Raw genomic sequence first — 14,850 nt, forward strand, 5'->3', positions numbered from 1 at the left:
TCACTATGCAGCAAACTGACTTAAAAGTACTTCTTAAACCTATTTACCGGAATGTTACTCAACTATGTGACAGACGGTAGTTCTTATTAGTGTCATTTATTGTGATTTGAATATTAATATTTTAACAATCAAATTTGTAAAATATTGACAATTACATTTTTGTTTATCATTTAAATTAATTAATTTAAATTATTAGAAGCCTTTTTCAAAGTTTCTCAAACTATAGATTTAATATTCGTCCTCACTCTCGCTAAGCGTTTTAACATCATCATATTTTTCCAGCTCATGATCAGAATCATCATCACATACAGACATGATTAATGGCCTAACTTCAATAGGTTTTTGTTCAATCTCCTCGAAAATGTTTGGATCGCATTTAACAAAATTGTTAAACTTTCCTTCCCTCAAGAGGCGTGGCCACATCATGTGTACTCGTTTGAGCAACTTAACATACACGTACAAGCCACGTAATTCATGGACAACTCTCTCAGGTTCAACTAATCCCAAGAAGTTTAATATGACAACATTTTTCTTTTCATTAATTTTAGCTGCAAAAATTAACATCTCATCAGTTACTTTTAAGTTGTAGGTTTGAATGTCAGGTACATAAATTTTTAAGCTAATGATAAAGTTAGATTGGTACCATGTTGTTGGTGGACACTCATATAATTGCTTTAATTCAGGTAAGTCGCTGAATTGATACTCTAACTGTGCAGTTTGTGTAGGAATGTTGTTATTCAAGACAGATAAATCTTCTAATTCAATTGGCACTGTTGTTGGTGTGTCAGTAAGCGTATCGGTTAGTTCAATAATTTCAACCTTAAACCTTGGCTTATTATTTACTGATTCTGCTTCAATAACCACTACATCCTTGAACGCTCTGTTCATACTGTCCAAGTTAGTAGCTGCAGAAAATTTTACCATAGACTTAATGAGATTACTACCGCTCACAAACTTACTGTTGCGGTTATCTTCTTCGGGCCTATCTACATAATTTTCTTCCATCCAGTAGAATGGTGCAAAATCATCGTCTTCCTCCCAAAACACTTCTTCATCCATATCATCCGATTGAGATATATTCACATTATAGGTTTTCATATTGAAATTATTATCTGTAAGACATTTTGTAGCTTTTATATAATAAATTTGTTTACCCCAAAAAGAATAGCTTTGTTCATAATTATTCACTTGACACTGAATTGCCTGATAGGGTGCAAAATTGAGCAATTCTGCCGTTGTTTCATATAGAAATTCAGTTTTTAATACATTCTTGTCTACATTAATAAATTCTCCATAGTCGCAAAGGAGAAACCAGAAACCTTTTAAGCCGTTATGACGGTCCGTTCCATAAAATTTAGCACGCGAATATTTTTCATCATGTCTTACTATACAATTTGTGCGAGGAGATAATAAGTGCTCTGGCAATTCGTATATGGTATCACATTTTATTTGTTCAATATACTGATCTATCTTCTCCTGGAGGAGTTTTAGCATAGACTCATTTTCATCATTAATTATTTGTACAAAAATCGTCGGCCAGTCGTCAAAGTAACCAAGTTTTATGGGTAGTACTTGGTCTAAAGGTATAGAAGTCCAATCATCTGTTGATTCTTCATTGATATCAAATTCTTCAAGCTCATTAAGAACATTCTGACTCTCAATCAATTCCTCACTTTTCTCGACATTAACATCTTCCTTTAACTGATGTTCTTCATCTTCAATAATTACAGTTTTATTTTGTTTCTCGTTTATGAAATCTCTTGCAAATTCTCGAAGATTTATTGCCACTTCACTGCTAAAAACTGCATACTTTTCATCAAACAATATTTTCTTTATACAATGTTTTAGTGACCAAATATTGATCGATTTTAAATCTTCATATATATTAATCGCATCAACCCAGATATAATTTCCAACAGCGAAATTAATTTTTATATGAACGCATTGCGTCGATTCGAATTTTGCTATGAGCAAATCGTGCAGAACTTCCTTTATACTATGTTCCCAATGGCGCTCATTATAACATGGAATTACACCTAAGAGGTGAATATCGATGGCCTGTGCTGGGAAATATTTAAATTGTTCATCGCACACATAAATTAAATTTGGATTAACCGTCGAAACAATTGTGCCAACATCTATTAGTTTAAGTGTAAACTTGAGAGAAGTATCTGCATCCGGATCTTTATTATGACCCACATCGATTATTTTCGCCCTATATGGCATTTCTGTTATTTTGTATATACATAAATCACCAATTGCAGGTGAAGAAAGTACAATCAAATTGTCTTCGTTAAGATAATGAAAATTTAGGTTCATCTCAAAAAGTGACATTTCGTTGGATTTACGAATTTGTTGAAATGCTTCAGATTTATTCACTCTATACCCCAAAGGACGTGCTAAAAAGTGGGATGGTGATATTACCTTTAATTGAAAAGATAAAAATATTTTATTAGTATATATAGTATATTATAGTATTTCAATCGCTGCAAACAAAAAAAAAATTGTTTTTTTTAAATAATATATATATGATATGAAAACATATATATCAAATTCATAGATATTTGAGTGTACATCTAATTTAAATAATACAGATTTAATGGTTGACTTTAATGGTTTACAGAAGTATATTGTATATGATCTATATTATAAATAATATACATTCAAAAATTGGCTTTAATAGTTTAGATTAGAACCAATACGCAATAATTTTACTCTGTATTATATATAGAAATATATTAATTATATGGGTTGGATGATAGCTCATATTTTTAGTATCTACTAAGTGACTTTAATATTCTCTGTGAATGAAAAGACGTATAATGGATTTTTTGGATATTTCATTTTTAATATATATACGGGTATTTTTTTTTATTAAGTCCAGTTTTGCTGTACTTAATATCAATGTCCAATTAATGATCGTTATTTTAATATTGCACGCAGCACTGACGTCATTGATTAACCTCTGATTTGATACACAGAAGTAAATCAGAAGTATCTGTTTAATACCTGTATTAACGGGGCACTGTGTGTAGGACAGCATGGAGTCAAGCTCGCCGTACCCTGTAGTATATCCTCTCGTACCCATCTACTGGTGCTGGAAGAAAAGATACCAGAACACCAGTTGGATCTATGTCCAGACTTAAGTTTCGAAGTGCCGCCTTTGTTAATGCAATCCACGATATTATCAGTACTAGCATTGGCTAGACATTAGCATTTATCAATGATTTCAGCTGAGTGTAACACGACGATTCTTGTACCTAACATTACGAGGAATTGTATCAAAATGGATACTTTCGCTTATTGGGGAGGATTTATTTCTCCCTACAATTCACCTCACCTAACGTAACAGCATTGAAATAAGTTATTATTTAAAGGACGAGCACAGATATATTTTAAAAGTATTGCAAATATAATTGTTTTTAAAAAATATTTACCTTTCAAGAATATTAAGTAAGAATAAAATTTTGCAATCATATTAAAGCCTTACCTTGATAATCTTTACACGCATATCTCCAAAACTGGGAATAAGTTCCTCATCCTTAGGTTGATCGTAGGAAGCAAGCCTGTGGCGATACTCACAACGTAATTTTATGCACTCACCGAAACCCAATAAGTATCTGCAAAGTGTTTTCTGAGAGCAAACTTTTTGAATTTCATTTTCTTCCCAAATCTTGTCGGCAACTGCTATAATATTACGATGTATATTTGTTACAGAGCGGCGCTTCATTAAATCAATTAAAGTGCGAAAGACAGTGTGATTTCCCTCATCCAATAATATCATTGACTTTGTTCCTGCTGTAATGGGTAAGTCATTTAATCCTTTAACAACAAAATTGTGTATATTATTCGCCATTGTCGCAAATCTTCTTGCGAAGGATGTCCAAGTGGCAGGCAAAGAATAATGTATTATGTTCTGCAAATCTGGTGTTTGAAGTATTTTGTAAATGTTATTATCAGTAGAGACCAGACAAGCTGCTGTAGTTTCCTATAAATATACAGATATGATAAGTATGAAAACAAAATTTATAAAGTAGAGATAATGAATCTTCTTACATATCCCGCCAGTTTATAAAATTTGCTATAATTTTCTTTTGAAGAGTCCTCTTCGAAATTGATGTATGGATGTCCATTGTTCTTAAGAAACTCGACAACTTGCAAAACATCTTGAGGTGAATTGCATAGTATAAGTGTACGTTCTTTTTTATATGTATGAGCATTCATGATATCAGAAAGTAATTGTAGTTTGTGTGCAGAAGCACTGAGCTTTAATTTAATATCGGTATTAGCATAAAATGTGGCTTCTGCAAAATCACCTATCAGCAGTGCCATATCCTTAAACTGACGTAACATACTGCTAAGTATTTTTTCCCAAGTGGAGGATGTAACAATTACTTGAAGTAATTGTGGTTTTCCGATTTTAATCAATCTTCGCAAGACATATTCCAAATCGTCTTTCGACTGTGCGATTATTTTGTCCATATCGTCTATCACTAAATGCATGAGTCGTTGCGAATCAATTAAGGAACCAACTTCGTCATGTGTCAATAGAAATTTTAAACTGGAAGGCGTTATAAGTAAAATTTCACACCCGGACAATAATTGAAATTGGGTTTGGTCAAAGTTGCGAATGCCAAGTGACGAAATAATTCTACTCTTAGTTGACTTCAACATATCTGTACATAACTCTTGTACGGGTTTAATTTGATACTGCTCGTGGAGAAGTACAATTGCCACAGGTCCAAAGGATTGTGGAATGTAATAGTGTTGTTTGCGCATAGCTATTAAATGGCAAACTATTGGCAGATAACACAATGTCTTTCCACTGTTCTCCTCTCCAAGCAAGCACATGGAGTTTCCACGTAACAAATGCGGCCAAGCATAAGCCTGCAACATTTTAAGGTCAGTTATGTGTAGATGCGACAACTTATCTAGAATTGGTTCATATAATTCGTAATATTTCAAATTGTGAATTGGTAAATATGAATTCTTTGAGTGTACCAATATTGGCTCCTTCGTTTTTAGTACTACATTGTCATTGAAAGTTGTCTCAAAGTACAATTGTCTTATATTCAGCTTATTTTTGTACTCTATTAATGGATCAATTGCATTTCTTTGTTCAAATGATTGAAAAACGGCTTGTTTTCGATCAGCTTCAGTTAATACTAATGGTAGTTCTTCTGCGCATTCTATGTGATTACCTCCTAGCAGAGAACGTATGTTAGTTTGTCCCTTTATATTCATTTCATCTTCATTGGTCTTGATCAATTGCTTAACATGCTCGTTTAGTTCTTCGGATATCAAGCAATAATCTTCATCAGCTTTTTTTAGGAACGATTCGATGTGTGCGATTCCGTCATCAAAGAGAGTACTAAAGTTAAAAAAAATATAATTCACTTATGTATATAGTGTTAATTGTTACGTATTATTGCTAATATTGTAATTTGTGATTGATAATATATGTCGTACATATGACATATTGTAAGAGAAAAGAAGTGGAGAATTCTAAGAAAAAACGTTTGACCTATAAATAAAAACGGAGAGTACCGCATATAATGCAATCAAGCGCTAGAACGACTAGTTAATTATGATACAATCAGCAAATTCAAAAAACAGTGTTATATGTTATGAATGCTAGCGACAAGAGTGCAACACAAGATATTTGAATATGATATCAAAAGAACAGAAGAAAAGGAATGCCAAGAAAACGATAGAAAGACAGTATCCAGAATGATCTAGAGAAGAATGCCAGGTTGTTTTAAGACAGACCTAGGTTCAATACGGTCTGTGTGACGCTAAAGATGATGATGAATTGCTTGTAGTGCTTATAGAGTAGAATAAAGATTTGATTTTAATGACGAAGTAAGTTATTTGATCTATTTTGAAAATCTTTGTCTATAAGAGAGGTACACATATCAGAAAAACGTCGGAATGATTGTATACAAATTGAAAAAATTGGTGTAATAGATTTTCATAACACTTCAGAACGAAAAGTTTTCACTCACTTCTGAAGACTAGTGCTAACATTATTTTCTCATGAAAAATCGACATGAATGAAACTTCATAAAACCAAAAATTTGTCTAAAATTTAGGAATATTTTTTTTTATATGTCAATTTTTTGTGCGACAAGAACGTTAATTAATAACTAAAAAATATTTAAAAAATTAAAATAAAATTACCAGTTATCGATATCTCTTTTATTCACTTTATTGTAGTCGAGCACCTTAATGTGGATCTCAATTTCACCTTCATCTTCTTCGGACCAAACATCACTCATCAACTGCAGTCTTTGCTGCCAACAAACTTCTTGAATACCAGGAATTGTCATAAGAACTTTATTGTGCTTGATTTTTAACTCTAGTCTTTTCTTTTCATATAACTGTAATTCTTCCTCAGTCATATTTTTTCTACAATCGTTTGCGTCAATGGACTTCAAATTTTCGTACTGTACTGTATTTTTAGCAAGAACTACTTGTTGCTGTTTATTTTCTTCGTCTTTAGGTTGAAATAATTTTTCTTTATTCGCAGTCGTATTGGTATTTATATTTGTCAAATAATTATGTTTTTCAAGAAAACTATTCAAAATTCCTTTTAAGGTGCTAGGTTGAAATAAATTTGATGGCTTTTCTAATGATGTAATAGATGTCGGTTGTACATTACTAACATTTTTTTCTTTAATAAGATTCACTATTTCACCAGCGGACGACTTAGCAGCTGTTGGATCTATATGAGCATAGCTATTGGTAACTGGTTTTTCTTCTTTGACAATATTAACTATTTCACTAGCGGACGACTTAGCTGATATGGGATACACATGAGTATCCTTATCCGGAACTGGTTGTACTTTTTTAATAACATTTATTATTTCACTATCGGACGACTTAGCAGCTGTGGGATCCACCTGAGTATTCTTATTGGGAACTGGTTGTACTTTTTTAATAACATTCATTATTTCACTATCGGACGACTTAGTAGCTATGAGATCCATTTGAGTAATCTTACTGGAAACTGGTTGTTCTTCTTTGACAATATTAATTATTTCACCAGCGGATGACTTAGCAGATGTGGGATTTACATGAGCATCCGAATTGGGAACTGGTTGTACTTTTTTAATAACATTCATTATTTCACTATCGGACGACTTAGCAGCTGTGGGATCCACTTGAGTATTCTTACTGGAAACTGGTTGTTCTTTTTTGACAATATTAACTATTTCACCAGTGGACGACTTAGCAGGTGTGGGATTTACATGAGCCTCCTTATTGAGAGCTGGTTTTACTTTTTTAATAATATTCATTATTTCACTGTTACTGGAAACTGGTTGTTCTTCGTTAATAATATTCACTTTTTCACTAGAGGAAGACCTAGCAGTTGTGGGAAATATATGAGTAACTTTACTGGAAACTGGTTGTTCTTCTGTAATAACATTAACTACTTCAGCGGAGGATTGTATAACGTCTTTTGAATTTCTTTGTACTTTAATTTCTTCATGGCAAGAAATTTTATTTAGTTTTCTTTCAACTGCATATTTGCCTTCATTCACACCTTTGTGTACTTCAGCTAAAATTGTAGTAGTATTTACATTTATTAAATTTTCATTTTCACTTCCATAGTCATGTTTATTATAAATTTCATCATAATTTTCAATTTTAAGACATTCATCCAGAAACCTTATTTTTTGCTTTTTCATATCAAAAGTTTTCTCATTTTCAGGAATATCAAGCTCTCTCTTCAAGATAGCAGGCTTTTCCATATTATTAACCAAACGATTATTTATTTTACTTCTATTAAAACCAAGTACATGTTTTTGGTTTGCAGTCATCATATGTTCTTCTGCTAATAATTTATCAATTTTGCTAAAATATTGTTTCATGCTTGGATTGTCCACTTTTTTAGTGCATTCTACAGGTGTTGAAGCAATTCTCTGTTGGCTGATGTTTGTTTCTTGATCAATATTCTCTTTTCTTGACAAAAATAATTTAGCCATGTCAGTTAAGGACTCTTTGTTATTGAAACGGAAATTTTGTTTCTTAAGACCGTGTTGCGTTTCAGTCTCATCTTCTGCAACAAATTTTGGTCGTTTGTTCATTGGACAGTAAATATTTTCCGAAGTTTTTTCACGATTAGTAGGTAACGCTAGTGGATTATTTATTGGTTTATTATGTCCACTTATGTTTAAGTTCATGATTTTCGTTTTATCCAGTTCTATATTTGAAAATAAACGGTTCTTATTATCGGCCAAAAATTGCATGACTTTACTTGTTAGAGACATTCCAGCTTCATTGGATTCTTCTGTATTTACAATATTTGATACACGAGTCTTAACATCGTGTTCTGAGTCCAATACTTCTTTTGCAGCTATGCGTTTGCGTGCTGGTCTTACTTTAGGTAAATCATCTAAATCATTTGTGAAAAATTTGTCCTTGGAATCATGAAAATTGCTGAACTTGTTGTCAAATATGGATTCGTTTTCATCATCTACTTGTGTTTTCATCTTATTGGGATGATAACGATTGAAATTTTTGTGTCGTTGCATTTTATGGTAGTCATTATTCCTGCCAAAGTTTAACCTGCTTCTAAGATCCCGATACTTTTGCACTTCTTTATCGTCATCCTTATTTTCCGTCATATTATTAACTATATTAGTATTAATTGTGATACCGTTAGGTTTGTCTTTTAATTCATCAAAAATTTGTTGAAGTCTTGGAGATATGTTTGTTGAGGCTTGACAGTTTATTCGCAACCGGTCCTAAAATAAAAAATAATATTTTTGTAAAGCCTTTTTATTTTTTCAAATATTCTATTAAATATGAGAACATGAAATTTATTACAAAAATTATTAAATTAGTAATTACCTGAATACTACTAAGTTTTGGTATAGACTCGATTTTATTTAATCTGTATATAGTTTTTCCACTGTTCGACAACCACGGACAATGATTAAGATATTTAAGATATGTACTTTCGACGCGAAAATCATCTTCAGCAGGTATGCTAAATTCATAATCATTCAAAAGTTGGCTTGCTTTATACTCAGAACCATTTTGAAAACGTATATTTAGAAAACCCCACTGTTTTCTATTCTCCGAGAGATGTAAATGATAAAAAAAAAGATATCTCGCGTTTTTCATCAGCCATTCTATAAACTCACAAGCGTCATCACTCCAGGACATTTCACTTATAATATGATGAACATTTACGTCATCAGTTATAGGTACAGAAGGCTTAGGGTAAATATTAGCCATTCCACCACATATAATACGATCAGTGGGTTTCCTCAGCTCAACTGGTATCTGCCATAAATACCTTCCGTCTGAAGCAAACGGAAACCCATGATCAATGGCCCATAATATATATGTGGGTTTTTCGCTTTCATTATCCACATGGAGTACTTGACCCCGAATATATTTCGAGAACGGTAAATATTGCACCGCAACTATTTCATTTAAATGGGGTCTAAAGTAACATTGACCACTGTCTCTGGTGCACTCTGCTAGCAAGAGGCTTTCTACTTCCAACACCTTATGTAACGAATCGGGTACATCAATGTAATACCAAAATAGTTGTGGGTTTATATAATGTGTAACAACAATACGAAATCTATAGGCCGCTGAAAATTAAAAAAAGAAGAGAGGAAGAAATTTTATATTTTATAATGCAATTTATATGTACTGTAAATATTTTAATTATTTAATAACTGCAGAAAATAAACTAATTCCGTCACGAATCGTGAAATGCAACTCTCTTCAAAAACTCTTTTTTATTATATTGTCTTCTATTAAATTATTTAACACTTATTTATTCAATATTAAAGTAAATGTTTAGTATATCATATTTAATAAATCATATTAAACATTTACTCAATGGAAGCATTGGAGACATGAGTGCAAATCCATTTACAAAAATATTGTTGATATGAAGTAAATCAAAATGTAGTGTAAACATTAAATTTATTTTTATATATTAAAATAAAAGTTAATATAAGTTATGTTTTATGAATTCTAAAGTATATTATCATTATTAGATAAAAATTTTACAATCCAAAAATTTCTAATCTGAAGAGAAAAAGGTTAACCCGCCTAAAAGCAATAATAGAATGTTTCCTTTGGTTTTATTAGATCTGTTAACTTACATAGGATTGCTTGAATTACTTGAATCTCAAGTTAACTGGTCTAACGAAGCTAGTGAAATCATACTTTAAGAAACAATTGCTCTGGATTATATCAAAAGTGAAGAAAATCCGCACTAGCATCACTTTTTCCCACCATTTTTGCTTCTTCCAGAAATTTCTAGATTTCGCAAAAACTATTAAAATACACCTAAATATTAATAACTGAAATAGTTTATTTATAAATGAAACTAGATCAGAAAAGATATAATATTTAGTATTATAAAAATTCTGAATAAAGATAATCCAACAATATCATCCATTTTATATATTCAATATTAAGAAAGCAGGAATAAAGTAGAAATAAAGAAATTAAGAAAAATCTCACCGAATGAAAGTGTCGAAGACATAATAATCGGAACTCTAATTACGAAAATTGATGTGATGTAGATCAAAATTTAGTGAACATTAATATTATGTTTATATATTAAAGTATGTATTATGTATCTATTAAAGTAAATCAAAATGTAATAAAAATTAACATTATCTTTATGTATTGAAAATTAATATAAGAACACTAAAATATATTATAAATCTTAGTTATGAAATTTGCAATAAAAAAAATATCTTATTAAATCAGAAAAAACCAACTAAAAGCAATAAGAAAATATTGGTTTACGTTATATCAGAGCAATGTGAAAAAAATGTGCTCACTGGCATCACTTTTTCGACGCCATTGTCTGCTTAATCTAGAAATTTGTAGATTTTGCAAGAATTAAAGTATTTTACAATTATGTGATATTCATGTGTGACTCCACATTTAAATTAAATTTTGAGAAAAAATTTAAAGATATGAATAATTCATATTTTTGATATTAATTAGTAATTATAATTACCAACTAAAATAGAGACAAAACGTTATAAATACCTTTCTTCTCAGGCGGCCTAGACACTTGGTAGTTGGCCATATTGAATGACTGCAATGAAAAACGCATTATAATAAATTATAATAATTTATTTATAATAAATTAATATTTGTGAAATTGTGAAGCATTTTAATTTAAAACATTTGCGATAAATATATTTAAGTCTTAAACTATTATGATTTATAAAAATTCTTACCTCAACAATAATTTTATAATATAAAAAATTCAAGCACGGGAGAAAATCTAAAAGAACTACTACACTGATTCTCGACTAGACACGGAATGAGAAACTTCGTTAATACGAAACGTACAAATTTTTTCGCATGTTCGAGAGGTTCCGTTATGTGAGACAACTATATGATTTTTGATATAAGTTAGTATGAAATCGAATGATATGTGAAATCTCCTTTATTTACCCCTACCAACGAATAAAGCGAAAACTACTGCGTATTATAATATCATTTCATGTTAATAGCACATTTTAGAATAATAAACTTAATGTGCAGTGTTGAGTAATGAATCAAGTAGGGTTAATTTTTCTTACATGTATATAAACCAGTAGTTCATTTATTTATGAAAAGTCACTGAACAATAAGAAATTACATACCAAAAATAAGCTAAACCAGATTTGTAATGTATTTTATTGTTGCCTCATCATCATATACATTTTATATATAGTAGATCGGTTCTTGTAATTTGTAACTATAAATGTAGTATAATTTGAAATATGTATAAAATCAGAAGTTCCTCAGTCTCTTCCTTTGAGAAAAGTAGATTACGCTATCACAATAGCGCAACTGGTTGTGCACGCTGGACAAGTATAGAGCAAGTTATGACATGTTTGAGTTATAGTCAGCTGTTTAGGTTAAAAATGTTTTAATTGTTATTCTTAAATTTACTTAAAAATATAATCACTGTATTTAATAAGTTTGTTTCCAAAATCTATTTTAAAACTGTTTTTAAAAGCAATTTTAAGAGCGTTTATAACTAAAAATTAAAAGTACTTAAAAAGTCTCTGTCAGCTGATAACTAATACTTAAATGCAAAAACTACTCTTAAAAGTTCAATTAGTTGTGCCGTAAGCAATCAGCTGACTTGTTCTGTTCAATATGCCGATTTAAATTAACAAGTTTGGAATAAGTTTTACAACTTATTTTAGCGCAGTTTTCATAAGTTTCGAAATTAATTTATAATACCCCAGATATTTTGCCAAAGTACCAAGATTACTTTAAAATTAACAGCAATATGACTTGACAAATAAAGTGTGATTTCATTTGATATATGTATGTATTTATGAAAATTATATATGCATACCAACACTAATACAAAAATATTAGATTGATTTAAAAATGTTCGATTGGGTTACAAAATTTGAGGTACCGAAAGTAAATCTAAAGTGAAAATTTGAATTAAATTCTGTTTTAATATCGAAAACGCCAGTAGAAAAAAAAACATTTGATTATTTATGTCGAAGTTCAAATTGCGGGAAACATAAGAATGCATTGAACGTAGGTTTTTGACGTAAGCGTAGGAGAAATATTATAACAGCTGATAGATACATGGAGTAATCACTTTATATTTCTTTGTGTGCAAATTATTTGGTGATCGTATTGAACGATGCCAACGAGACACGAAGTATATTAACTTTGAAATAAATCGAAGAACTATATTTACCGATTTATATATTCATTATTTTATGCACTATAACTGTTTAATAAGATATATGTATACTTTTTGCTATATAACTGAAGTAGAGTGATTGAGATTTTCCGAAATAAATCTGTGGATTATGTTAAAAGATATGTATATGCAGTATTAATGCATATTTGTTTAACTGTTTCATAAGATAAAAATATTTTTGTATCACTAAAATTATTTGAAATCTTTTAAATTGAATTTCTACGAATTTACTGAATTTCAAGTAGGCTATGAACCTACTGGAAAATGCTAAATTTAAAAAACTGTTAGCTAAAATTATATCAATTAGGTCAAATGAGGTATCCAGGACAATATTAGTATGATATAAATACCATAAAACAATATGTATTGATTATTAAATTTGGTTAGGTTCGGTTGTACGGGCGATCCAAAGAGATCCTCTTATTCTTTTGGTTCATTATGTTATCGTATAAGGGAAAAACTAAGGGGTTTAAAAGTACCTTAAACATTTGGCAAAGTTTACAATGCTATTTAATGAGAGGTCCTGCAGTTGATCAAGATTCTCAAAAAAGCAAACCTCTAGAGTAGTAAAGCACCTAGCCTGTTTTTGGGGATGAGTAAAGCATATGAGAGGTACTTTCATCGTCTTCCCCACAACTGCGACATATATAATTTAAAAGGAGATTGAATTTTAAATTAGTTTGACATAAACTTTAAAAATTAATAAAACAATATTAAATATTTTAACTACTGTAAAGTTTATAATCATTTTTTATCAGGGCCGGTTTTCGTTTCGGTTCAAGACAAAAAAAATATATTGTTTCAGTTCCGGTTTTTGTTTCTGCAAAATTATTGGTTTTTTGCGGTATTCGGTTTGGTTCCGGTTCGATGCCCTACTTTTTATTATATTTTTGAAAAATGTGTTTTTGACGTTATGTTTACATATTCCTACAAAGTATTAAAATAAAACAATTTGTTATTCTTCTTCTTATATTTACAATTTATTCCGGTGTGCTATATTATTCCTTTATTCTTATTACAAACCTAATAATTTATCAAATCTTACATGCAACATTAACTGCTTTACCGAACATTAAACTGATAAATCAGTTAAATTTGAAAAAATTTAATCAAGTTTATAGTCGCAAAACGGTTTAGTGTGTCAGAACAATACTCTCATTTCGGGATCCACTCATATACAATATATCAAACAAGAAGCATCCATATATATGATAAGATAACCTGCGTCAAAGTATTTATAAAAACGAGTATTAAGAGATGATGAGTCGTATATTTGAGATATCATTCAAATGTAACATAAAAAATGTCCTTGTATAAAATTTTATTACAAAATTCCTTAAACGCAACATTAAAAATAAGTTTGTTAACGCGATGCGTAAAAATACTCATCCTTCATTCTTCAGCCAATATTGCGCGATAATTAAAACTTCAAACATGTCACGTGGCTGTCGATAATCGCATCAAAGCTACATCACGTGCATTATCTGTCATTTATAATCTGTAAATATATTTATTTTCTGATGCAGAATATGACTATTGCTCGAAAAATCGCTACGAAGTAAAGCCACGCCACATATAATTACAAAATCAATGAAATGCGACAAGCTCATGTAATCGACATCAGCAGCATTTAAACAGCCGCAAAATAGTATCTCTTATCACTCTGGCATCACTAGCGTTGTGTGCTGCGTATCTGTATAGATATTAAAGTAACTATATATATATGTATATAGATAATTTCAACATTAATGTATTTGTTTAGATACTTAAGTGTATTGATAGGAGTAATCAGGTTCAGCAGATTATTAGTTGCATCCGCCTATGTCATATACATTCTGGCATTGTTTGTTTATCTGCTCTAATGCTGTGGTTACTGCATTTCTTTTTTTCTACAATGACTTTTCTCTATTGAATTATCATAATTATTAAATTATATTAAAGCAATGCATTTGTGGAAACTATTGTATTGTATCTATAATCAGCGTTTCGTTTGCACTCACATACACTCATTTTGCAGGTGGGGATTAATTTTGATAATGTGCAGCTAAACTTATGCAATCTGTCAATAATGAATGATTGTAATTTATTAAAACTTCCGATTTCACGCTCTGACATAATATATAATGATTTCACCA

General features: G+C 30.5%; 1 protein-coding gene across 1 annotated transcript; it reads right to left on the reverse strand.

The window, feature by feature from the left end:
- Positions 1 to 167: 167 nt before the first annotated feature.
- Positions 168 to 11,312, reverse strand: LOC119670628. Its single transcript, XM_038080960.1, has 7 exons — positions 11,232 to 11,312; positions 11,038 to 11,086; positions 8,857 to 9,611; positions 6,181 to 8,750; positions 4,057 to 5,371; positions 3,491 to 3,988; positions 168 to 2,424 (listed from the first exon to the last, which is right to left on the reverse strand). The coding sequence occupies exons 2-7, from the start codon at positions 11,075 to 11,077 to the stop codon at positions 229 to 231; spliced, it is 7,374 nt and encodes a 2,457-aa protein (XP_037936888.1). The 5' UTR covers positions 11,078 to 11,086; positions 11,232 to 11,312; the 3' UTR covers positions 168 to 228.
- Positions 11,313 to 14,850: the final 3,538 nt, after the last annotated feature.

This window comes from Teleopsis dalmanni, chromosome 1 (assembly GCF_002237135.1).
Source record: "Teleopsis dalmanni isolate 2A chromosome 1, ASM223713v2, whole genome shotgun sequence".
In the NCBI taxonomy this organism is placed as follows: Eukaryota; Metazoa; Arthropoda; class Insecta; order Diptera; family Diopsidae; genus Teleopsis; species Teleopsis dalmanni.

Excerpts from the sequence above, each read along its gene's own strand:
- LOC119670628 (XM_038080960.1), bottom strand. The coding sequence starts at position 11,077 with ATGGCCAACTACCAAGTGTCTAGGCCGCCTGAGAAGAAAG. Across the intron at positions 5,372-6,180 it reads AAAAGAGATATCGATAACTG|TACTCTCTTTGATGACGGAA; the intron begins GTAATTTTATTT and ends TTTTAACTTTAG. Across the intron at positions 3,989-4,056 it reads TTTATAAACTGGCGGGATAT|GAAACTACAGCAGCTTGTCT; the intron begins GTAAGAAGATTC and ends GTATATTTATAG.